This window comes from Trichosporon asahii, assembly GCF_000293215.1.
Source record: "Trichosporon asahii var. asahii CBS 2479 unplaced genomic scaffold scaffold00050, whole genome shotgun sequence".
NCBI lineage: Eukaryota > Fungi > Basidiomycota > Tremellomycetes > Trichosporonales > Trichosporonaceae > Trichosporon > Trichosporon asahii.
Window position 1 is genome coordinate 2,819,300 of NW_014040874.1, and position 20,977 is coordinate 2,840,276.

General features: G+C 61.9%; 8 protein-coding genes across 8 annotated transcripts; 3 read left to right on the top strand and 5 right to left on the bottom strand.

The window, feature by feature from the left end:
- Positions 1 to 64: 64 nt before the first annotated feature.
- On the bottom strand, positions 65 to 2,215 carry A1Q1_02287 (ATP-binding cassette (ABC) transporter; the record flags this gene model as incomplete). The annotated part of the gene is made up of 3 exons (XM_014325232.1): positions 65 to 1,705; positions 1,743 to 2,110; positions 2,149 to 2,215. The coding sequence occupies 3 exons, from the start codon at positions 2,213 to 2,215 to the stop codon at positions 65 to 67; spliced, it is 2,076 nt and encodes a 691-aa protein (XP_014180707.1).
- An 822-nt stretch (positions 2,216 to 3,037) lies between these two features.
- A1Q1_02288 (uncharacterized protein) lies at positions 3,038 to 7,122 on the top strand (the record flags this gene model as incomplete). The annotated part of the gene is made up of 3 exons (XM_014325233.1): positions 3,038 to 6,310; positions 6,361 to 6,576; positions 6,634 to 7,122. 3 exons carry the CDS (start codon positions 3,038 to 3,040, stop codon positions 7,120 to 7,122), a joined length of 3,978 nt encoding a protein of 1,325 aa, XP_014180708.1.
- An 829-nt stretch (positions 7,123 to 7,951) lies between these two features.
- A1Q1_02289 (uncharacterized protein) lies at positions 7,952 to 9,656 on the top strand (the record flags this gene model as incomplete). The annotated part of the gene is made up of 3 exons (XM_014325234.1): positions 7,952 to 8,486; positions 8,532 to 9,177; positions 9,293 to 9,656. 3 exons carry the CDS (start codon positions 7,952 to 7,954, stop codon positions 9,654 to 9,656), a joined length of 1,545 nt encoding a protein of 514 aa, XP_014180709.1.
- A 72-nt stretch (positions 9,657 to 9,728) lies between these two features.
- Positions 9,729 to 12,417, bottom strand: A1Q1_02290 (uncharacterized protein; the record flags this gene model as incomplete). The annotated part of the gene is made up of 8 exons (XM_014325235.1): positions 9,729 to 10,082; positions 10,210 to 10,349; positions 10,395 to 10,758; positions 10,862 to 11,487; positions 11,554 to 11,726; positions 11,949 to 11,974; positions 12,019 to 12,092; positions 12,174 to 12,417. 8 exons carry the CDS (start codon positions 12,415 to 12,417, stop codon positions 9,729 to 9,731), a joined length of 2,001 nt encoding a protein of 666 aa, XP_014180710.1.
- A 582-nt stretch (positions 12,418 to 12,999) lies between these two features.
- A1Q1_02291 (oxysterol binding protein) lies at positions 13,000 to 14,477 on the bottom strand (the record flags this gene model as incomplete). Its single annotated transcript, XM_014325236.1, has 5 exons — positions 13,000 to 13,601; positions 13,667 to 13,749; positions 13,787 to 13,920; positions 13,972 to 14,123; positions 14,267 to 14,477. The coding sequence occupies 5 exons, from the start codon at positions 14,475 to 14,477 to the stop codon at positions 13,000 to 13,002; spliced, it is 1,182 nt and encodes a 393-aa protein (XP_014180711.1).
- A 1,693-nt stretch (positions 14,478 to 16,170) lies between these two features.
- On the bottom strand, positions 16,171 to 17,478 carry A1Q1_02292 (uncharacterized protein; the record flags this gene model as incomplete). The annotated part of the gene is made up of 2 exons (XM_014325237.1): positions 16,171 to 17,008; positions 17,165 to 17,478. 2 exons carry the CDS (start codon positions 17,476 to 17,478, stop codon positions 16,171 to 16,173), a joined length of 1,152 nt encoding a protein of 383 aa, XP_014180712.1.
- A 1,196-nt stretch (positions 17,479 to 18,674) lies between these two features.
- A1Q1_02293 (amidohydrolase) lies at positions 18,675 to 20,182 on the top strand (the record flags this gene model as incomplete). The annotated part of the gene is made up of 2 exons (XM_014325238.1): positions 18,675 to 18,917; positions 18,974 to 20,182. The coding sequence occupies 2 exons, from the start codon at positions 18,675 to 18,677 to the stop codon at positions 20,180 to 20,182; spliced, it is 1,452 nt and encodes a 483-aa protein (XP_014180713.1).
- A 126-nt stretch (positions 20,183 to 20,308) lies between these two features.
- A1Q1_02294 (uncharacterized protein) lies at positions 20,309 to 20,783 on the bottom strand (the record flags this gene model as incomplete). The annotated part of the gene is made up of 2 exons (XM_014325239.1): positions 20,309 to 20,505; positions 20,624 to 20,783. 2 exons carry the CDS (start codon positions 20,781 to 20,783, stop codon positions 20,309 to 20,311), a joined length of 357 nt encoding a protein of 118 aa, XP_014180714.1.
- Between the last annotated feature and the right edge of the window lie 194 nt (positions 20,784 to 20,977).

Here is a 20,977-nt window from a genome sequence, read left to right on the forward strand (position 1 = left end):
GTGTCTAGATGATCTACGCTCTACTCCCTACTCTCTACGCTTCGCGCTGCTCGCTGCTACGCAGCTACGCGCGCTCCACCCGGGCCATCTCCTTGGCGTCCTGCTCCTTCTCCTTGCCCTGCTCCAACAGCAGCTGGGCCGCCATGAGGTGGCGGAAGCGCGACTTTTCATCCTTTGCGAGCTCCTTGTACGTGCCCTCTTCCGAGACCACGCCATTCTCGAGCACGACGACGCGCTCCGCACGGGCAATGGAAGACAGGCGGTGCGCGGCGAGCACGACCGTGATGTTCTTCTGGTGAATGATATCGTCGATGGCACTGTTTACGCTGTCCTCGGATCCAGAGTCGAGGGCGGACGTCGCCTCGTCCAGCAGCAGAACGCTGGGGTTGCCAACAAGCGCACGCGCGATGGAGATCCGCTGTTTTTGCCCGCCCGAGAGCGACGCCTTGCCCAGCATCGTGTCAAAGCCCTGCGGCAGGTCCCAGATAAAGTTGCAGTTGGCCGCGCGGGCAGCTTCCTCGATCTCCTCCCGGGTCGCGTTCGGATGGCCGTACGCAATGTTCTGCGCGACAGTGCCCTCGAACAGGATCGGGTCCTGGAACACGACACCGAGGCGCGCGCGCCAGCTCTCCGGCGTAAAGTTCTTGATGTCCGTGCCGTCAAACGTGATACGGCCGTGGGAGGGGTCGTAGAAGCGGTCGAGAAGGGTGAGAATGGACGACTTGCCAGAGCCAGAGGTGCCGACAAGCGCGACAGACGTGCCAGGCTCCACCTTCAGGTTGATACCACGGAGCACCTCGACCTCCTTGCGGGACGGGTAGGTGAAGCGGACGTTCTCGAACTCGATCGGGCCGTTGCGCACGCTCGACAGGGTCTGGCCGACACCGAGCGGGATCTCGCTCTGACGGTCGATCAGGTGGAAAACACGGCTGCCCGCGCCGACACCCTTCATGATGCCCGAGAAGAAGGACGTCAGGCCGGAGACTGACGAGCCAACGTAGCCACTGTAGATCAGGAGCGACGTCAGGTCACCGACGGTGATGGCGCCGGTGCTGACGAGGTGGCCACCGTAGGAAAGCAGGCAGAGCATGGCGAGGTTTCCCGTAAGACCAGTCGCGCCAAAGAAGATACCGGAAGCGAGCGCCTCGCGCTTGCTCAGCTGGAAGACGTTGTTGACCTTTTGCGCAAAGCTCTTGGCCTCAAGCGGCTGGGCGTTGTACGCCGTCACCGTCTTGAACGCATTCAGCTTCTCCTCGGCCGTCTTGGACATGTCACCGAGCGACTCCTGCGTCATCTTGCTCAGCTTCCGGAGGTACTTGCCGTACACGACAGCACCGATCGAGATTGGCGGCACGACGCAGAGCATGATCAGCGTCAGCTGGGACGAGATCCAGAACATGGCGCAGATGCCGACCGTGGCTGAGATGATGGCGCGCAGACCGTCAGACAAGTTGGACGTGACCGAGTCTCCGAGAATGTTGGCGTCGGCGTTCAGGCGAGAGACAATATCACCCGCGGAACGGGAAGCAAACTCTGGCTCCTGACGCAGGGTCGAGTCATAGGCTGCGTTACGGATGCGCGCGATGATGCGCTGACCCGCGGTTCGCATAAGAACAACACGACCAGCGTTCGCAGTTGCACCGACGAAGAACGCAGTCGTCAGCAGCGTGGCGGCGACGGGGAAGGACATTCCGAGGAAGGTGGTCTGCGTGTTAGCTCATAACACCAACGTACAAGCTTACAGCATGGGATGAGAAAAAGTCGATGAGTTTACCAATCGTAAGCGGGACAAGCATGGAGACTGAGGACGAGATACAGAGGAGACCGACAGCGATGCCGAGCGTCTTGCGCTCCGGCTTGGCAAGCTGAAACAGCTGCTTGACCGAGCTCTGGCCAGTCTCGCTCGTATCCTGTGGTCCAACATTCTTCAGCGACAGAGCAGACGAGATCCTGCTAAAGATGCCCTTTCGCGGCTCCTCGTTGGCCTCCGCGACGGCGGACTTTGTTTGTTCATCCGACTTGGTCGACTTCTGAGGCACCGAGCTGTTAAACCTGAGACCCAAGCCGACACGACCGACCGACGAGTTTACTCGCAGTGCTCGCGGTGAGACTGGGGCGTCAGAGGTGACATGACAGACATTAACTCACGTCTGAGACGACATGGGCGTGGGGCAATGCCCAGGCGGAGGCCCAGGGCGATGCCGCTGGGAAGCATCGGTCGTCACAGCCAGCCGGGGTGGAGGAGGAAAGAGATCTGTCAGGCGGTTGCAAGAAGCAAGAAGCGAGGGAGGCGTCGGGTGCGTGATCGCAAGTGGAGGTTGTCGACTTTTAAAAAAAAAGAAGATCCAAGATGAAGAGATTGTATCAATGTCGTGAGGATGACGAGGAAGGCGTAGTGATTGGTCTCGACAAGGGATCGGGCAGCGACAGACAAGCGTGCGGCACGGGATTGCTTGGGTTAGGGGGTGTGATGCGTTCGGATTGAGGGGGCCGTCAGCCGTGTAGCGTAGGCCGAAGGGGAGTGGGTGAGAGGGTTCATGGATTCCTTCGATCCCGGCCGGAGACCGTAGGCGGTTGCCGTCGCCTGCCGGTGACTACGGCGAGAGAGCGAGCGTGGATCTCTGTCGACACGCGAGCTAGCCTTACGTAAAACGACACCCCCTCGCGTCTCATAGTGGTTAGGCTGGGCGCTATGTCCCATGGGACGGCAATCGCTTTATTTGCTGCGCAGGGCCTAAAGTTGAGGCGTCAGGACATCGAACGCTGTCGCCCTTGCCGCCAACCCGTAGCGCGTCGACCAACGACCGACCACCACCAATGCAACGAACCCAACACTCATCCCATCATCGTTCTCTCTTTCTCAACACTACCTCCTGTCAACAAACACACTCACATATCATATCTTATCGCTTCCGCTGCCCAGCCGATTATACCTCTAGCTCGACTGATACCGTATTCACTCCCATCGTCATACCCTCACCCACACAATCCGCGACACTCGCACACTCCCGCCTGACACCGCCCCGGCTATGCAGCAATGACCTCGGACACCGTGCCAGCGTCCGAACGGCCTGAGCCCTCCCCGCTAACTGACTATCTTGCCGGTATGTTGCGCACGCCCAATCAGTCTCACTCACTCACACCCTCAGATGTAGAAAAGTCATTCGATGCGGACAGGGGATTAGCCTCATCGCCCTCATCCTCCTCCACCCCCACCACACCTGCCACTGACCGTGATCGACGAAAGAGCAGGCGGCAATCCACTCCGTTCTATACAAAGGGCATTCCAACTAGCCCTGGTCCTCCCGTCACTCATCTCGACCTCGCCAAGGCTGCCGAACAGCGCCTCAAGGTTCCGTCCACCCCGACACCAATGCGCTCAGACCGGAGCCCGACATCACCCTCATTGTCCCCGTCCGCGACGCCGTCGTCATTACCGACACCGTCCCCATCACGATCGCCGTTGAGCCGACCACCAGTGCTACGACGACCGACAGACGATGGCTTCACAGAGCGATTCCAGTATCTCGTTGCCTCGAGCGGGCTGCTCGAGAAGACGCAGATCCTGTCGCTCGTGAGCGCACAGGAGGAGGACAACCCGCCAGTGCCGCCAGAAGCCGACGACAAACTGCAGATGATCGTGCAATCGCAGCAGCACCGATGGGACATTTACGCTGCGAGCGCGTTTGTCATCGTGTCAGTCCTGTATGTCCTAGGGCTGTCCATGTTGCTCGTCCCATCGGCGGCGGTCGCGGGTGGCGCTGCCCTGCTGCTACCCTCGAAAAGTGATTCGACCTCGGAAATGGCGAAAGCCCCACAAGTTGATTCGACTGAAGCCGCAAAGGAGGAGCCGAAGCCGTCCGAGGATAGCACGACTCGGGTGTTCAACACGCTGAACGCGCTGCTCGCAGAGTCGCGAAACCTCGACCAGGCCATCGGAACTGCCATGTCCCTTTTGGCGCCTCGCCCCGACGACCTTGAGAGTGGCCACAGCCTCAGGATCGCCCTTCACCGACTGTTCTCCGACATGACCGACAGCCTGGCGGGAACGACGTCGACGCTGATCCCGATGGCCGACCGCAGCGAACTTGCCGTGCTCGGAGACATGTACGACATTCCCGTGCTCGGGAACCGCAGGAGACGCGCGTCCAGCAGCGGCAGCGAAGGAAGCACAACGACGCCTGTACCTCACCGGCAACGCTCGTTATCAACTTCGGAGGCTGTAACCATGGGTGATGATCCGAGCACGCCTGCGGCTGCGGCACCCGACGCCAATGATCGGTTCACCCCTCTGCCAGTGCGCCAACTTCGTCATAAGCGGTCGGAGAGCAGAGGCTTCGACCACTCGCCGGCCGCATCCCCTCTGCGACCATACCACAGCCAGCACCAGCGGGAAGCGTCGGTTGAAACGCGAGGAAACGATGGCGACGAAGCGATGTCTGTCGCGAGCTCGTCGACCGAGAGCAGCAGCTTGGCGCCTTCATCGCTTCCGGAACAGCTTAATGGGGCACGCCCGCCAGTTGGACCAGCGAGCCGTGCAGTCATGATGTCTTTCACTCCCAAGCGAGCTTCCCCACTAGCGCACACGGGACACACGGGGCACACCCTGGAGCGCCCAGACGCTGCGCCCTCGAGTTTCCCTGCGAACGCTGCGCCGTCCAGCTTCCCTGCGTCGGCCCGAACCACCTCACCCACGTCCTTCCACATGCGGCCGTCACAGTCACCGTTCCGACGATCGCTGCAGGACATTCCTTACATCCACACGCCGCCCAGCTCGAGTGCTGAGCAGGCGGCCGAGCTCGCCAAGGCGCGCGCGACTTCCAACATGTCGAGCGCCAAGCGGCGGTCGCTCCAGACGCCTTACAACCTCGACCTGCAGCGGGAACAGACGCTCGTCGAAGCGAACGCCGGCGGCCTGACGCGCGCGAGCTCGCTGCAGTACACGAACCGCAGCGCACACTCGGATGCGTTGGCTGCGTTGGAAGGAAAGCGGAACGTGACCGAGCCCGTGAGGTCCGGTTTGCGGCCGCTGACCATGTCCGCCTCCCTGTCGACGCCAAACAAGCGAGCGTCGAGTATTTGGAACACTCAGATCAGCCCGCCAAAGTCGACGCCGCAGCAGCAGGTCGTCGAGTCCAAGTCGCGCAACCGTAACTCGATCATTTTGGAGAGCGGCTCGGCGGGTACGGCGGCGATGGCGCAGTCAGAGGCAATGTCGAGCAGACGGTCATCGACCACGCTAGAGGGCCAGACGTTGTTGTCGTCGCCGGACGGCTCGGCTGCGTCAAAGCGGTCATCGCTGCTCCTCGACCAGGGACCGGCTGGCAAGCGTGTGCAGCAGCTGCTCGGTGAACAGAACGCTCTTGGGCTGGGTCACTCTCCGCGCTCAGCCTCGCTCGGCGTACACCAGCCGTTCCAGCGTGTGCCATCGATCTCGCCGCTTACACTCGGCGGATTGAAGGCGTCCTGCCATGGCGTGCACCTGAAGCGACGACGAGTGGCTTGCTGTCTTCTCGGCCTGCGCTTCGCCGAGCCCCGTAGCAGTAGCTATTGGGACGACGTGTGCGGGGAGATGCAGAAGCTCACCGAGGCGATGGCCATGAGCCGGGAGAGCTTGGATAGTGCGCGCGAGGAGGCCGAGAAGGAGCTCAGCGCGCAGCGGGCTCTCGCCGAGAGTGCGAAGCGGCACTCATCCCCCGCGGCGCCGCTCGGTAACATTGACGACGGACCTGTCGAGTTTGCTCCGCGGTCCGACCCAATGTTATCCAGCGTCGATGAGCTGCAGCGCACGCTCGCACGAGTGTGGGCGCGCTGCGATGAGCTGCGGCAGCGCGGCGTCACGCTCGAGCCAGACATTTTAGCCTCCATCTGGGCGGACGTGCGCAGCGACGTAGGCGGGATGCTGCGCCAAGTCGAGCGCGGCCGCGAAGCGGTGCGCTCTACGAATGTTTCCGAAGCGGGCGCGACGGACCCGACCGACTCGGAAATCATGCCGATCAGTGCGTCCAGCGCGGACATGGAGCCCGGCTTCCTGCGTGCGTGGGAGGCAGTTGATCAGGAGGAGGACGAGATTGAACGTCTCGTCTCTGGCGAGGACGTGCCGCCCGACTCTGAGCCGTATCAGGAGTTCCTCCCGCCGCCGGGCATTGACGAGGTGTTTGAGGCGGCGATCCCGCCGGCACCTGCGCCGCGACCAAAGGCGACCTTGTCCCGTGACGAGCGCATGAAGGCCGCCAAGGAGGCACGCGCGCGGGGTGCGGCCATGGACCGCCTGACCGCCAACAGCAAGGAGCCCTCCCCCGAGCCCGAAGTGCGTGGCCAGGTCATGCAGGAGCTCGAGGGGGTGTTTGGCGTCATCAGGCAGAGGAAGGGGTACAGCAGGCAACCAGCTCCCTAGTCGCCAGCGACGGTGCCCAAGGAGTCGAAGCCGGACTCTACTCCAGACTCGCGCATCTCGACTCCCAACAGCACACCTGCTTCCGCCCGCGTGACAACGCCCCAATCGACGAGCAGCGCACCCCGTCTCGTTGCGTCGCCGTCCCGCTCGCCAACAGTGCTTTCGCCGGTTCAGCCGCAGTTCGGCCTTCCCCAGCCCCAATTCGGACTCCCCCGCATCGGCTCGCCGACGTTTAGAGTCACGTCGCCGACGAGCGGGCGGATTGGCTCGCCGACGCCCTCGTCTCGCGTGACCTCGCCGACGCCGAGCTCAAGAGTGTCCTCGCCTCCGCCGACGGCGTGGTCGCCTCGCAGTGCGCCGCGCGTCCTCTCCCCGACTTCTGCGCGCATGGTCTCTCCCCCGCCTGGCCGGATGGCGACCATGTCCCCTCCCCTCAAATCACCATCGCCCATCTCGCCGCGCGCACTCTCGCCCACCGGGCCGCACACGCCGAGCCGCTCCCCTTCGCTCTCCCGGCAATCTTCTCTCACCCGGGCATCAAGTCTGACGCGTCCTGGCGCCTCGGGCGCGAGGAAACAGAAGGGCATGTCCCTGCAGCCGATAGCGGCTACTGTGCCGCTGGCCACGAGCCCGGACGCGGAACGCAGGAGGAGCCTGCAGACGCTGTACGAGGGGTCGAATGCGAGTGGGGAGTTCAAGCCCATTCACCTCAGGGCGCCCGATGAGGTGGCCGAGGATGAGATCGGTGTTGCACTCTGAGCGAGCCGTGACCGACCCGGAGGCGAGCGAGTGTCGAGGGTTGCGGATAGCGTCTCTGCAACTCGGGCGACTCGATGTTACGAGAATAACGATTATCATGTACATATCTTGGAATCTCATCTGTAGAATAATGCACCATTATCACACCGAGCGAGCGCAGCGAGCGAGTGTGAGGCTAGTGGCGAGCCGTGATTAGACATTGTGAGTGAATCTGCTGGGGTGAAAGCGCCGGGAAATCGCCGACTGGCACAGATTGGAGATAAGTCGCCGCAGAATCGAGCTTTCCAACGGTCCTGTGTCTACTACTTCTGAGCCTTGTTAACTCAACATTGCTTCAACGGATAGTACCAAGAGGAGAGGGAGGCGATGTTTGGACGTCACGCAGGAAGAAAGTGCCTGAACGTAGTCGCTTGAAAGAAGTGTTTTGGGGAGACGAAGAAGAGATAAACGACTCGGAGAGGTTATCTCGACTCAGGGATCCGGCGATCTCCGAAGATCTGGCCCGAGCTCTGAGAGGGATCGGCCAGCCCGATCTGCCCACTTGCTTTCGTACGACGTCACGGCATGCTGCGTGCTGCGTGCTGCGGTGTGCGGCGTCTGCACTGTCGTGTGTCGTGTACCATCCTCGGTCTGCTCGCCAGATCCTCTCGCGTGAGTTGCCCGGTGGGGAATGCGGGAGAAGCCCGACACGACACGGATGTACAAAAAGAAAACGACCCTTCGTGACCCTTCGTCTCTCCTCACTACTCACACATTCCTCACTCACTCACTCACGAGCCGATCAAGGAAGACGCAATGACGGCCGACACGATCGCCGCCACCCCTGCGGCCCCAACTACCAACGGCCTCAAGCCGTCCAAGCCTCTCGGCTCTGAATCAAAGCCCGCACCCACCGATGAGCAGAACACGCACAACGTCACAGACTCCTCAGTCCTGCACCGCAACCTAAAAGTCGTGCTGCCGATCGTGACCCACGCGCGGGGTTCGTATCTGTACACGTCCTCGGGGCAGCGCATTCTGGACGGGAGTGGTGGCGCCGCAGTCGTCAGTGTAGGACACGGTGTGCCCGAGATTATCTCCGCGGTCTCGTCGCAAATCAGCACACTGCCCTATGTCTCTTCAGCGCTGTTTGCGATCCAGCCCGCCGAGGAACTCGCGAGGCGGATGTGCAGAGATAGCGGGATGGAGCGGGCCGTGTTCCTCTCTGGCGGCTCTGAGGCTGTGGAAAGCGCGATCAAGCTTGCAAGACAGTATCATGTCGAGCGGGGCGAGCGTCAACGGACCGAGTTTATCGCGCGCGAGGCGAGTTATCATGGCAACACGCTTGGCGGTGAGTCCCCCCTGTAGTTCCCCCTTTAGGTCGAGCTGACCCCAGCGCTCTCTCTGGGCAGACACATGGCGCGGCGCGAGTTCAACGAGCCGTTATTGTCGGCCCACTTCCACGCCGTCTCGCCGTGCAACAGCTATCGCCACCAATCTCCCTCCGAGACGGAAGCAGCGTACGTCGCCCGCCTAGCCACGGAGCTCGAGGAGAAGATCCTCTCCCTCGGTCCTGACCGCGTCGCCGCCTTCTTCGCCGAACCCGTCGTCGGCGCCGCGGCGGGCTGCGTCCCCTTCGTTCCCGGGTATCTCTGCGCAATGAAGCGTGTGTGCGAGAAGTACGGCGTGCTCTTCTGTCTCGACGAGATCATGTGCGGCGCCGGGCGGACGGGCAAGCTGCATGCGTGGATGAACGATCTGGCCCCTTCCTCCTTGCCTGAGCGGTTGGGTGGTGAGGGCGAAGAAAGCGAAGATGCCGAGGGAGAGGGATGGGGGGAGGAAGCGAGGCCGGATATCCAGACATTGGGCAAGGGCCTGTGTGGTGGATATGCGCCCCTCAGCGCTGTTCTGGTCAGCAGGAAAGTGTGTGAGGGCCTCGAGGGCGGATCCGGCGCGTTTAGGAACGGGTACACGTTCCAGTCCTCTGGCACTGGCGTCGCGGCCGGCCTGGCGGTTTACGAGTATATGGAGAAGCACGATTTGTGAGTAATTTTATAGCTCGTCAGCTCGAAGCGGAGCGAGAGCTTGTCTCCTCGTACAGTATCATGATGATGCCCGTCCAGCTTTCAGAGTGGCTCGGGGCTGAGGTGAAATAAGGGAGTACGCGCTGACCTCCAGAGTCCGCCAATGCGCGCGACGCGGGCAATATCTCCGCCGTCTCCTCGAGGAGCGCGTCAGTCCCCTGCCGCACGTCGGGAACGTCCGCGGCCTGGGTCTCTTCCAGGGCATCGAGTTTGTCGCCGACAAGGAATCCAAGGCGCCCTTTGCACCCGGCGAGCATGTGGCCGACAAGGTGGCTAATGCGATTCTCGAGCATGGCGCGGCAGTGTACCATGGTGCTGCGACTAGGATCACAGGCGACCACATCATGCTCTGTCCTCCTTACACTGTTTCTGAGGCGGAGATTGACGAGTTGGTCGATGCTGTTGTCAAGGGCATCCAGGAGGTGTTCCCGCAGTAGAAGGGCAGACTATAGTAGAAGCTTTACACGAGTATGCATAAGTTTACACGGTCCTCTACAAGACGTTTGTTTCTATCTACCGCCTAATCTCAGCTCGTCGAGGGCCAGCTCGTCCTCGGCCAGCATACTCCGCCCCATGGCCTTGAAGTCTGCCAGTTCTGCGGCTCGCTCCAGCGGACTCTTTGGCGACTTGAGCACCTTGCTTCTCCCCCTGTCCTTGCTCTTGCCCTTGCCCTCTGTGCCCGAGCTGGCACTGCCCGGACTCCTGGGACTCATGGGGCTCATGGGGCTCTTGGGCGTTGGTGTCCGCTTAGGCTGAGCATAACTGTATCGCAAGCCAGACTTGGGCTTTTTCCGCGGTCCCAGGGTCGAATCGCTCATTGCTGGAGAGGCTGGGGCGGACTTGGTCGCCTCGGCGTATGCCTCCTGCACGGCCGCGAGGACAGCTTCGAGTGTCCGATGCCGCAGTTTCTCCAGCTCGCCGCGTTCCAGTACGAGCGAAAGTTGCGTGCAGCGCTGATGTCAGCTAGCCTCCGAATAATGCACAGCTTACCTTTGCGATATGCTTCACGCTCTTCGCCTTCAGACTGTCGAGGGCACGGAGGGAGTCGTCGACAAGCGATCCCCGCTCCCGTTCGGGAATGAGGGCGAGCTGCGCGCCGAGCGCCAGCATGCCAATCTCCTGCACGCTCGCTGCTGTCAGCTTCTACCGGATAGCTTCGCCCATACTGCACTCACGCTCCAGATCCGGGAGACACCGCATCAGTGCGCGCACAACCGCCGGCGCATCACCGGGACACGGGAACTCGCACGCCACAGTCGCAAGCGCGACGACGAGGGTCTGTTCCGTCTCCTTCTGCAGACCCTGCGCTGCAGCTTGCACAACTGCGCGACAGAACTCGGCGCTCCCGACGCGCATGAGTCCGCCGAGGAGCCGCACGCCGTCGACCCAGATCCCTTCTAGGGCTTGGGATATCCGCGTCACCCCCGAGACGAGCGCCTTGGCACGTTCTTGATCTGGCAGACCCTCGGAGCGGATCTCGATCACCTCGGACGCGCGCGCCGCCGCGTCGGTCCGGCCCGCGACGTCGTTACCCCGACACTTTCCCAGATGTCGGTCCAGCGCTGCGTCGAGGAGCGATGCGTTCTCACGCGCTAGGAGGCGGAGTGTCTGATGTCAGCTCTTCGAGGGGTTTTGAGCTTACAGCTCTCCGGACCGTCGGGTCCAACGACTCCGTCCCGCTCATGATCGCCGACATGTGCTCGTCCCGCAGGCCAGGTTGCCACACGGCCGACGGCAGGAGGGATAGACAGCGTAGCACGAAGACATGTGTGTTGGCATCCGGGCCTTTGGGTTCCGCCTTGCTCGGCGACCGGGTCGACTTGCCCTTGGCTCGGGGAACGAGGAGGTTGCGCAAATGCGACAAGAGAGGATCAGCGTCTACGCTCCCGGAAAGTTCATACAGCGCCGCAGCGAGCGCAGACGCCTCGAGGAGGTGTGCTGGCGTCAGCTTGCGAAGACCAGTGGTTAGCTCACGTTGCGGGCCCCGCTGTGGGCTGTGAAGCTGCATACTCTGCGACCCCGAGCGCGGCGAGCTGAGCACGCTCCTCGATACCGACACCGACGGCGGCGGGGGCAGCGACGCGCCCTCGCCGACCTGCTCGAGCAGACCCTGCGCCTGCTCCCTAACGTGGTCCTTTAATTCGCCCGTCGTCGCCTTCACAATCGCCGTAACGGTCCTGAGGCCGGCCGAAGCAATGGGCCCGCCGTCCGCATGCCGCGCGGCCGCGATGAACACGGAGTCGTACGCTTTACGCCGCCGGCCGGCGTCTAGCTCGCGGGATCCGTGCTGATGTCAGCTGGCTGGATGGTGGGTTAGCTGGAGGGATAACGCACCTCGAGCGCTGCAGTGAACGCTCGCAGCAGTCCAGTCAGCACGCCCGGGTCCTGCTCGTGCCTGATGAGCTTGCCCAGCTGCCGGAGCGAGAGGGGGTACTCTTCCCCCGTCACTGCGAGCGCAGAGAGGGCCGCGAGGGTTCGTAGTCGTATACTCGGGCTGGGCGTTAGCTCTGAGAAACAGAATCAGAAGCTTACTGCTCATGCTCTAGGAGCACTCTTGACGTCAGCAGTGGCAACACGGCTGGCGCGAGTTCGGGGCTCGGCAGAGCTGTAATTGCAGACAGCGCGAGGAGAACGTGCGCCTCGTCATCCGAGGCAAGATCCTGCTGTCAGCTGCAGTTACCCCAACGAAGCTTACCTGTTATCAGCTGGAAAGTGAGGTCCTAGCGCACCTGCCGTCAGCTATGTCAAGGCCACACTAGCTCACCTGTCGTCAGCTCCAAAGCCTACGCAGCAGCTCACCTTTCGCACAGTATTCACGAGCAGCAGTCCCAGCTCGTGGCCCGGCGGCATCCGTTCGATCAGATATCGATATCCTGCGTGTCAGATGAAGTGATCGAGACAACACATCTCCTGCTGGGGGGGAAGGTGAGGAAGTTGAGGAAGGAGCAACTCACCCAATCTCCGTTCGCGCATCCCGCCCCCTCCCTCTCCGAGTTTGAGTGCTGGAAGAAGCGCAAAGTCCGTATCCAGTGTACACGTCGCTAGACTGCTGCAGTGCAGCAGGATAATGAGCGTATCGGCGACACGAGCGGGTGATGGCTGTACGTCAGCTAACGAGGCAAGCGTGCGCAGCTTCCTCCTTCCAGTCTTCCAGTTGAGCACAGTCTGTCGGGTCTCCTGGCCTTCCTGGCCATTCATTCTCCTCCAAAACCGAGTTCAATCTGGACAAAGGAGGAGGAATGACTCCCCGGCTCAGAATCACGCGAAGCACACCCCGGTCACCAGTGGCAAGAACTCACATTCCCCTCCAGCACGCCCTTGCACCGCGCTACTTCGTCCCGGATCGCCTCGTCCGCATCGTGCAACGTCCCCGCCGCGTCTAGCTTGCGGAGCAGCGCGTAGTGGGCCCGGCTCGATGCACCGCTCGTCAGGTAGTGCGGGAGCGCCATGGTGGATAGTAAGGTGTTGGGTGGCAAGATGGCCTCCACTTCTAGGAACAGCGGTATGTCGTCACGTCTCGAGGGTGGAACCCCTCGCGTCTCAGCCGCTCAGCCTCAGCCTTCAGTGGCAACGACTGGCAACCGAACAAACATCCGTCGATGAGTGCGACATCTCGATATAGGACCGCGCACCTCGCTTCGCTCGGTGCTCGGTGCCCGGCGCTCAGCTACGTCAGACCATGCATGCAGACTCAACTGCCAAAGTACGACACGACACGCTATTAAACTCTATGATCTTTCCGGGACTTTCGCTGCTCTATTGCGAACGTTCGAAGTTCGCCTAGCCCTTGAAGACGTAGGCGTCCTCGGTGGCCGGGACGGCCTTGTCGGACATCATCGCGGCGAGCTTCTGGAACTCGGGGTCCGAGTCGACGTGCTCGAAGCGGACGAGCTGCCAGGGGGTGCCGGCGGCCTGCTCGTCCTTGCGGCGCTGGCGCTGCTCGTTCTCAATGCGCGTCTTCTCCCGGCCGGCCGTCTCGTAGTCGCCGGTGCGGATGCCGTTCGCGACCTGCTGCCACAACCGCCTCGACTCCCACTCGCCCTGCTGGTCGATCGGCTTGACCGTGACCTCCTGCTTGGGCGCGCTCGCGTCGTAGAACACGGGGCCCTTAGCCGAGCCGACGTTCGAGACACCCGTCCACTGGCCCTCGTACGTCTGGATCTTCTTGCCGTTCTTCGACAGCTCAGCCTTGAACGAGTGCGCCTTGCCAGAGAAGTAGCCCTTGCCCTTGTACTCGATGTGCGAAGCGTAGCCGGTCGAGCCCTGGATGGCGCTCGTCTCGGTAAGCTCGATGTAGGGCGAGCCCCAGATGATGCCGTCGATACGCAGCTTGGGGAGCGTGATCAGGTACGACTCCTCGGCGTCACCGTTCTTGGGCTTGACTCGGAGAAGAGCGTGACCAGACTGCTTGACTGATCGTCAGTTCCGTTTGCGGTCACGAACTAACCGTGGATGGCGGTACCAGAGAACGAGGTCTTCTGGCCAGAGTGGCCCTGCAGCGTGACGCCAGCCTCCTTGTTCTGGATCCAGCTGGACGTCAGTTACAAATCTGGTCAGCGCAACTCACTAAGCGGTGATGGGCGGGTGGTGTGAGACCTGCTCGACGACCAGCTCCGTCTCGCCGCGCATGTTGACGTCGGGCCATGAGCCGTAGAACAGCTCGCCGAGAACGGGGTTGAGAGGCTTCTTCTCAGAGCCCATCTTCTCGTTACGGGTCTGACATCAGTTCAAGCTCTCCACAACGAAACTCACGGTGTACTGGCCCTTCAGGGTGGCAATGAACCACTTGAGCACACGCTCGGCGCGGTCCTCGGCGTCCTTGCCCTCCGAGATGGCAGCAAAGAGCTCAGGGTGCTCGCACCAGTAGGCCGGGAACTCGGTGAGCGAGGTGGGGGACAGGATGACTGCGTGCACAGACGGATCAGGTCGTACGAGTTGCAGAGTGCGTCGAGCGTTTCGAGGACGGTGAAGCGAGCAGCACAGGGGGATATTGGGGAAGACGGCGTCAGCAGGGCGCTCATCAACAAAGCTTTGATCTCATACTCACAGGGAGGAGCAGTCATCGACGACAGGTCGCCCGTCATGTGAGCGAGCTGCTTGATGAAGCTGGTCCATCCGGCCTTCTGCTCAGGAGGGACATCGGCGCCTGATGAGCCATTCGCATCGACGGAGGGTTTGCGGGCGACAGCATTCGGGTGGTCATGGTGGTGTGCATGATCATGTTGTTGCCGGTTGTGTTTTTGTTTCAGGAGACCCATGTTGAATTACCGGGTGGACATTTGGGTGTAGGTGGGAAGTTCGTTACGACGACAGATTAGATTGACCGAGTAAAAGCAGCGGTAGCATGCAATGAGGGGAGCGCGGTGTCAGCAACTGTGCACGGGGGGAAGCGAGAGGAGCCGCAATAGAGGAAGAGGGGTGAGAGATGCGTGTTGGATGTTTGGGGTGATGGGGAATGTCGTGGTGAGCTCACCTTCCTCCTTGGGGGTCGCGGTACCGGACATGGCGGTGTGTGTGGGGGCGTAGGTTGTGTCGGAAAAGATGAGAGGACAGATGAGACGGCCGTTCGTTCGGGATACGGGCGTGCGGCGGACGGTAGTCGGCTTGGCTGGCGGGGATGACGAGTGCTGGGGGGTGCGGTGATGTCAACTGCGCGCGCAGAGGGGGAGGGGAGGGAGGGAGCGGGGGTAGAGACTGATTGGGCGATCAGGGACCCCGGAGTTGCTTGGGGTGTGTGTGGTGGTTGAGGTACTGGGTTTGGGTTGGTTTGAATGGGAGGCTACACCGAGGCAAGTGGTGCAAGTGGTGCAAGCGATGGGAGTGGGAGAGTTGAGGAACAGAAAAGAGACGAGAGGCGACCTCAATGTTGTCGATGAGCGGCGTGCAGGGGGGAAGTGGGGTAGAGTGAGCCGATGGCCTGATGCTTGTTGACAGCCGTTCCACTGCACGCTGCCACCGTACACGACACCATGACACCAGGGTACGCGGCCCAAGACACTTTGGCCCAGGGACCACCCCGCCCTGCGAAAGCTATGCTGCCTTTGTTGTCGCGTGCATCTGCTTCCGTCGCTCTCACCGTACCTCCTGCTTTCCGTCCTTGAAGAGTGCCCCGAAACTTGCGCAGCCCTTTCTCTACTCAGTCTCTTAGTGCCTGTATAGAAACCATGTGCACGCCTTAGTCGCCGCCAGCTTTAGAGTAGAGCAGAGTTCGCCAAGGCTGCTGGACCAGAAGGACAGCTGTGGGGTGTGGAGGGCAGATAACCCCTACCCCTCGTTTGGTAGCGTGCTCCGGGTCTATGACGTCGATCCCCCTTTCCCCTTGCCGCCTGTGGCAGCTGCCCAACTCGGCAGTTACACTACATTAGTTCAGGTCACTCCGCATGCGCCATTTCATGTTCAGCTACAAGTACAGCTGCTAAAGTGGCGATCGTGCGTGTTGAGCGTCTGCACCGCGGTCCACGCAATGTCTGCGCCTCTGCGTCTGTCGTCACTGACACCCAAACGCAGCAGGTGTCAACGTGTTAGCTGCGACGACTGTTCTCGGTGATCGAGCGGTAAGGACCGCCGCACGCGCCGCACTGTCCCCTCACTCTGGCGGCCAGACCTAGATCCGCTCTATGCTCAGACCGCGTCTGTGCTGATACGCTGATATGCACTGTGCCTTGCCCGCGTTTCCGTTGCGAACGTGTTTGGCCATCGATTTGGCTTGGCAGTCGCTCGCGGCGGGATCGGCATGCCCGTCATGACAAACTTCAGTGGCAGCGGACAGTAGTCTCTTTGTGGCCACCCATGGCTGTCTCGGCGCCACTAGACATTGGCTATATCTCTAATGCATGTTGTTATAAGTGTTATGGGTAGGTTTTCGACAGACGGAGTGAAACGTCAATCTACGAAATGAACCGGGCTCGACGTTCAGCCGAGGAGGCCGTCCCGCTCCCTCCTCTGGCGCCTTCAGGCGATAACGCTGTCGACGAGCTTGACAGCATACATGCCCGCGAGCATGTTGGCGATGTAAGCGCCCCAGGCGGTGAAGCCGGGCTGGAGCTTGTCGAGGCTGACGCCGTTGGCTGCCGCGACGGCGATCTCGCCCAGCGTCGAGATGGCGGGACCGGGACAGACGCCGCAGAGGCCCCATCCGACGCCGAAGATGGCCGCACCGGCAATGAGGCGCGGGTTGATGTCCTTGCGCGTCGGGACGCGCCACTGCTCCCACCCAAACCTGGGCTTCGGGTGGCCGTTGCTCTCCTTCATCATGCCGAAGTACGAGAGCGCATTGGGGAGCACACCGCCCAGCATCACCATGCCGAGCGAGGGGTCGAAGGAGTCCAGCGGAGGCGGGAGGCGGAGGAAACCCAGCACCTTGAGGCTCGAGATCATGCCGGACATGACGAGGCCGACACCGAACGACAGGCCGGCCCAGAGATAAGTGGCCAGGCCGGCGGGGGATTCGGTGATACGCTCGCACTCGGCAGCATCGGGCGCGGGGACGGTGGGCTTGACGCAGCGCGGGACGAGGCGGTCAATCAACTTCTTGGCCGCGACGAAGCCGAGAACAGTGCCGAGGAGCGCGAGCGTGCCCTGTCCAGAGAAGGGGGCGAGCTGGTACGCGGGAGGAGGGACGTTGACGGGCGCAGGGAAGAACTTGGCCGTCAGGACGGCAGTCATGAAGAAGACGGCGGTCGCGACGATCGAACGCGGAGACAGGCGCGAGACACCACAGAGCATGTGGCCGCTGGACGTTAGCCGCAAGCGAATAAGAGCAGGTTGGTTGGGCGGTTGTGGCAGATGACTGCGAGGGCCATTGTGGAATGCTAGGCGTTGGGCTGAGGTCATAACCAGGCATTCCCAAGATCCTTCCTCGGACCGAGTGAGTGGAGCCGGCGGCGTCTCCTGCCCTTCACAAGTCCCGCCGCCGCCGTTCTCAGCCAGAACATTGGGTACTCACGAAGTACATCCCGAGCCCATCTTCGATCCGAATCCGATAAGGCCGCCGGCGAGGGCAAGGCGCGCAGGGGACATGGCAGTCCACGTCCACGCCGTCGGGTCGGGGACGTACGGCGCGATGCCGACGGTGTGCACGAGCGCGGGACCAGCGACAAGACCGGCAATAACGGCCCAGCGCCAGCGCGCTTTGTCTCCGAATGCGGCCTCGGAGACGATTCCAGAGATACCGAAGACGCGGCCCGTGTCCTCGAGCAGGCCCTGCGTCGAGAGGTGCAGGAGCAGCCCGCCCAGGAAGGTCTGCACGGGCGTGAACATTGCGGAGGGAGCCGGTGGCGAGCGGGTTGCGAAACGAGCTAGAGCGCTAGGGAGCCGCTAGGCTGAGAGGAGTACCGCGGGGGGAACGAAGGGGGAGCCGGTGTCGAGTTGCCAGCCGAGATAACGAGTGAAGTGGTTTTCGATGAGCCGGAGTCGAAGCGGTGCAGGATTGTCGAAATCCGGGTCAGTATGGTGATGAGGGGGGAGCAAGGATGCATCATCTGGGACTTTATATTATGGCATCCCCCGCCAGTGGAGCTTTCGAGAGGCTGAAGCTGGCGCTGGCGGAGTGTCTGGATTCATTCGCCGTGTTCAATCACCGTCCCACCGTCCACCCGCAGCGACCGAAGGTGTTCAAACGCCGGACCCCGTCCCACCCCCCTGCGTCGATCAACTCGCGTGGCCGAATATTTGGCTTCGTTCCGAATCACGCCCTTACCATGAGTAAGCTTGCAATATCGACCTTCGTACGCTTTAAGCTTGGCATGCTCTTGTTCCAACTCCCGTCCTACAGATTGCTGGATTTCAAGGATCCGCGCGCTGAACATGAGTACCCCCTAGGTGGCGCCTGAGCGGAAAAATGCTATGACGTATCGTCATTGGCTTGCTTGGCTGGGGCCCGTGCTGTCGCTCGCTGGCTGTGGAGGCATCCATCCCGAAGTCTTGATCTGAGCGCAACGTTTGCGGCTTTCTCTGCCGCCGGCTCGTGTCAGCCGAGATTGAGTCTCCTGCGACGGTGCGGCGAAACTGTCGTGCACTCGTCGCCGCAGAGTGGTGTGTCAGCACGCCGCGCCCCTTCCACAATGCCACCGCCTTGCCCGCCGCCGACGAGGTCTATCGTAATAGCCTTCGGAATGCGGACTCTAGACACGACTCTGTTCCGAGTCGCTAATTCTTCCTGTGCTTCTCGCGCATCATTGACGTTCACGCCAGTGTGGAGGTACATTGCGCAACACGCTCTGAACGGAACAAGGCCACTCCGCACCACGTGCCGTCACCGCGCACGGAGACGACGGGTCCGGTACAGTTGTCGGATTCGCCCGTCATGTCCGCATGTCCGTCATCGGCTACCAGCGGCTACCAAGGCGGTAATGAACAGTTAGCCCACCTGCGCTATCAATAGACGCTGGACTTCTTGGGTGCATCGCTTCCGCATTCGCTCTACCACTCACTTGCTCATTGCTCACGAAATCAAGATGGGCTGCTTTGGTGCGCTGTTCAAGAAGAACTCGGAGTTCGCGCCTGCATACGCTCCCCCTACTGCCGAGGTCAAGAGGGATGTGTGCGAGCCGAAGCAAGTGCCCGCCAGCGTTCCCAAGGAGGTCGAGCACTTCGAGCCATGCGGCTGCAGCGACCTCTCTTCCGCCTTTGCGCGGATGTCGGCTGGCGACGCTGACCTTCCGGCGTACGAGGAGTTCAGCGAGTTCAAGGATGACGCGGTGAGTCCACTCGGTCGCACGCCCACCATTCCTGTGAGCTGAAGACTAACGGCCAGGTCCGCGAGACGATCCGCAAGACAATTGACAGCTACGCCTCGAAACTCACTGAGATCTCGCTCTACATCTCGGACCATCCCGAGGAATCCTACGAGGAGCACAAGGCGTGCGCGAAGCTGACCGCTTTCCTGAAGGACGAGGGCTTCGATGTCGAGACGCCGTACAAGAAGCTCGACACCGCCTTCCGCGCTTCCTACTCCCACGGCAGCGGCCGCACCTTCGCCTTCTGCTCCGAATACGATGCGCTCCCCGGTGTCGGCCATGCTTGTGGCCACAACCTGATCGCCGTGTCTGGTGTCGCCGCTCTCCTCGGCTTGCGCGCCGCGATGAAGAAGCACGACATCAAGGGCACGGTCGAGCTGCTGGGCACGCCGGCCGAGGAAGGCGGAGTGGGCAAGGGCGTCCTCATTGAGCGGGGCGCGTTCAAGTTCATCGACGCGAGTATGATGATCCACCCCACCGGCCTCATGGGCGGGCGGTACGGTGTCGGCGGCATTGTGCCGACGCTGGCGATCTGTGGCCTGAACGTCGACTTCATCGGCCGCGCCGCGCATGCAGGCATGGCGCCATGGGACGGCATCAACGCGCTCGACGCAGCGCACATCGCGTACGCCTCTGTCTCTGCTCTCAGGCAGCAGCTGCACCCCGACGTGCGCGTGCACGGTATCATCACGAAGGGCGGCGACCGGCCCAACATCGTCCCCGCACACACGCGGATGGAGTACTATGTCCGCGCCCCCGCCGCTGCGTCGGTCAAAGACCTGACGGCGAAGCTGACGACCCTCTTCGAGGCGGCAGGCAAGGCGACGGGATGCAAGGTGCAGACCGAGGTCACGCCGATGATGTACGAGCTGCGCAACAATGGACCCCTCTCGAACCACTACGCCTCTGTCATGAAGGATGCGGGACATCCCGTCCTCGTCGCGCTCGACGACTTCACGGGCGCAGGAGCGAGTACCGACTTTGGAAACGTCACGTACACTGTCCCCGCGGCGCATCCCCACTTCTCCATCCCGGCCACGGAGGGCAAGGCGAACCACACGCCTGAGTTCACGGAACGCTGCAGGAGCCCCAAAGCGCATGAACTCACGTACGAGTTTGCAGGCGGGATGGCCGTCACGGCGGCGCGCTTCCTGACCGACGACGAGTTTGCAAAGGAGGCCAAGAAGTGCTGGGAGAAGGACATGGAGAGGGTGGGCAAGCCTTGAGCTTTCGTCTGTAGCGATATATCAGTAGTATCAAGAAGGAACGGTTGCGGAAGTGTGGAAATGCATCATGCTAGGTAGTTCTAGGGACCGGGATATTTTAGATTGTGGAAGGTTGCGCACAGCCGATTAGTGGTCGACACCAACGGCGTCCGTGACAATCTTCATGGCGGGAACAGCCTGCGTGGCGGGGTCGTAGGCCTTGTTCTTGCGCAGCTCGAACTTGACGCGCTGAGCTGCGCCGTGGGGACCGGCAACGGTCTCGGGGATACGACCGTTGAAGAGCGAGTAGTCGCCGAGGCGGGCGAGGAGCGTCGTCTGCTCAACTGGGCTGTCAGCTTGGAACATGCTTCGTAAACTGGTCGTGGTCAGGCCGTTTAGGACGCTGTCGACAGAATCTCGGGGGACTTGAGGGCCGCACACCCGACCACGAGTTTTACTCACCCTTCCACCTCTTGTCTCCCGTCAGCTGCATCATGCCCTCAATCTCCTTCTCGGTGTAGCCCGTAGGGACGGAGCGGGAGATGGAGCGCGGGCCAAAGAGGTCGTAGGGAGATCCAGCCTCCGGCACCGTGACGAGCGGGACGGTCGCGGAGCCCTGCATCGTGATGCGCATGTTGCGGAACTCCTCCAAGAGCTGCTCCTTCGACTTGTACTCTCCCTTACCGCGTCCGCCACGACCGCCACGAGCACCACCACGGCCCCCACGGCCACCGGCGCCGCCACGGCCGCGAGCAGCGAAGCCACCACGACCGCCAGCAGGACCGCTGCGCTGGAAGTCGCGCGGCGGCCGGTCAC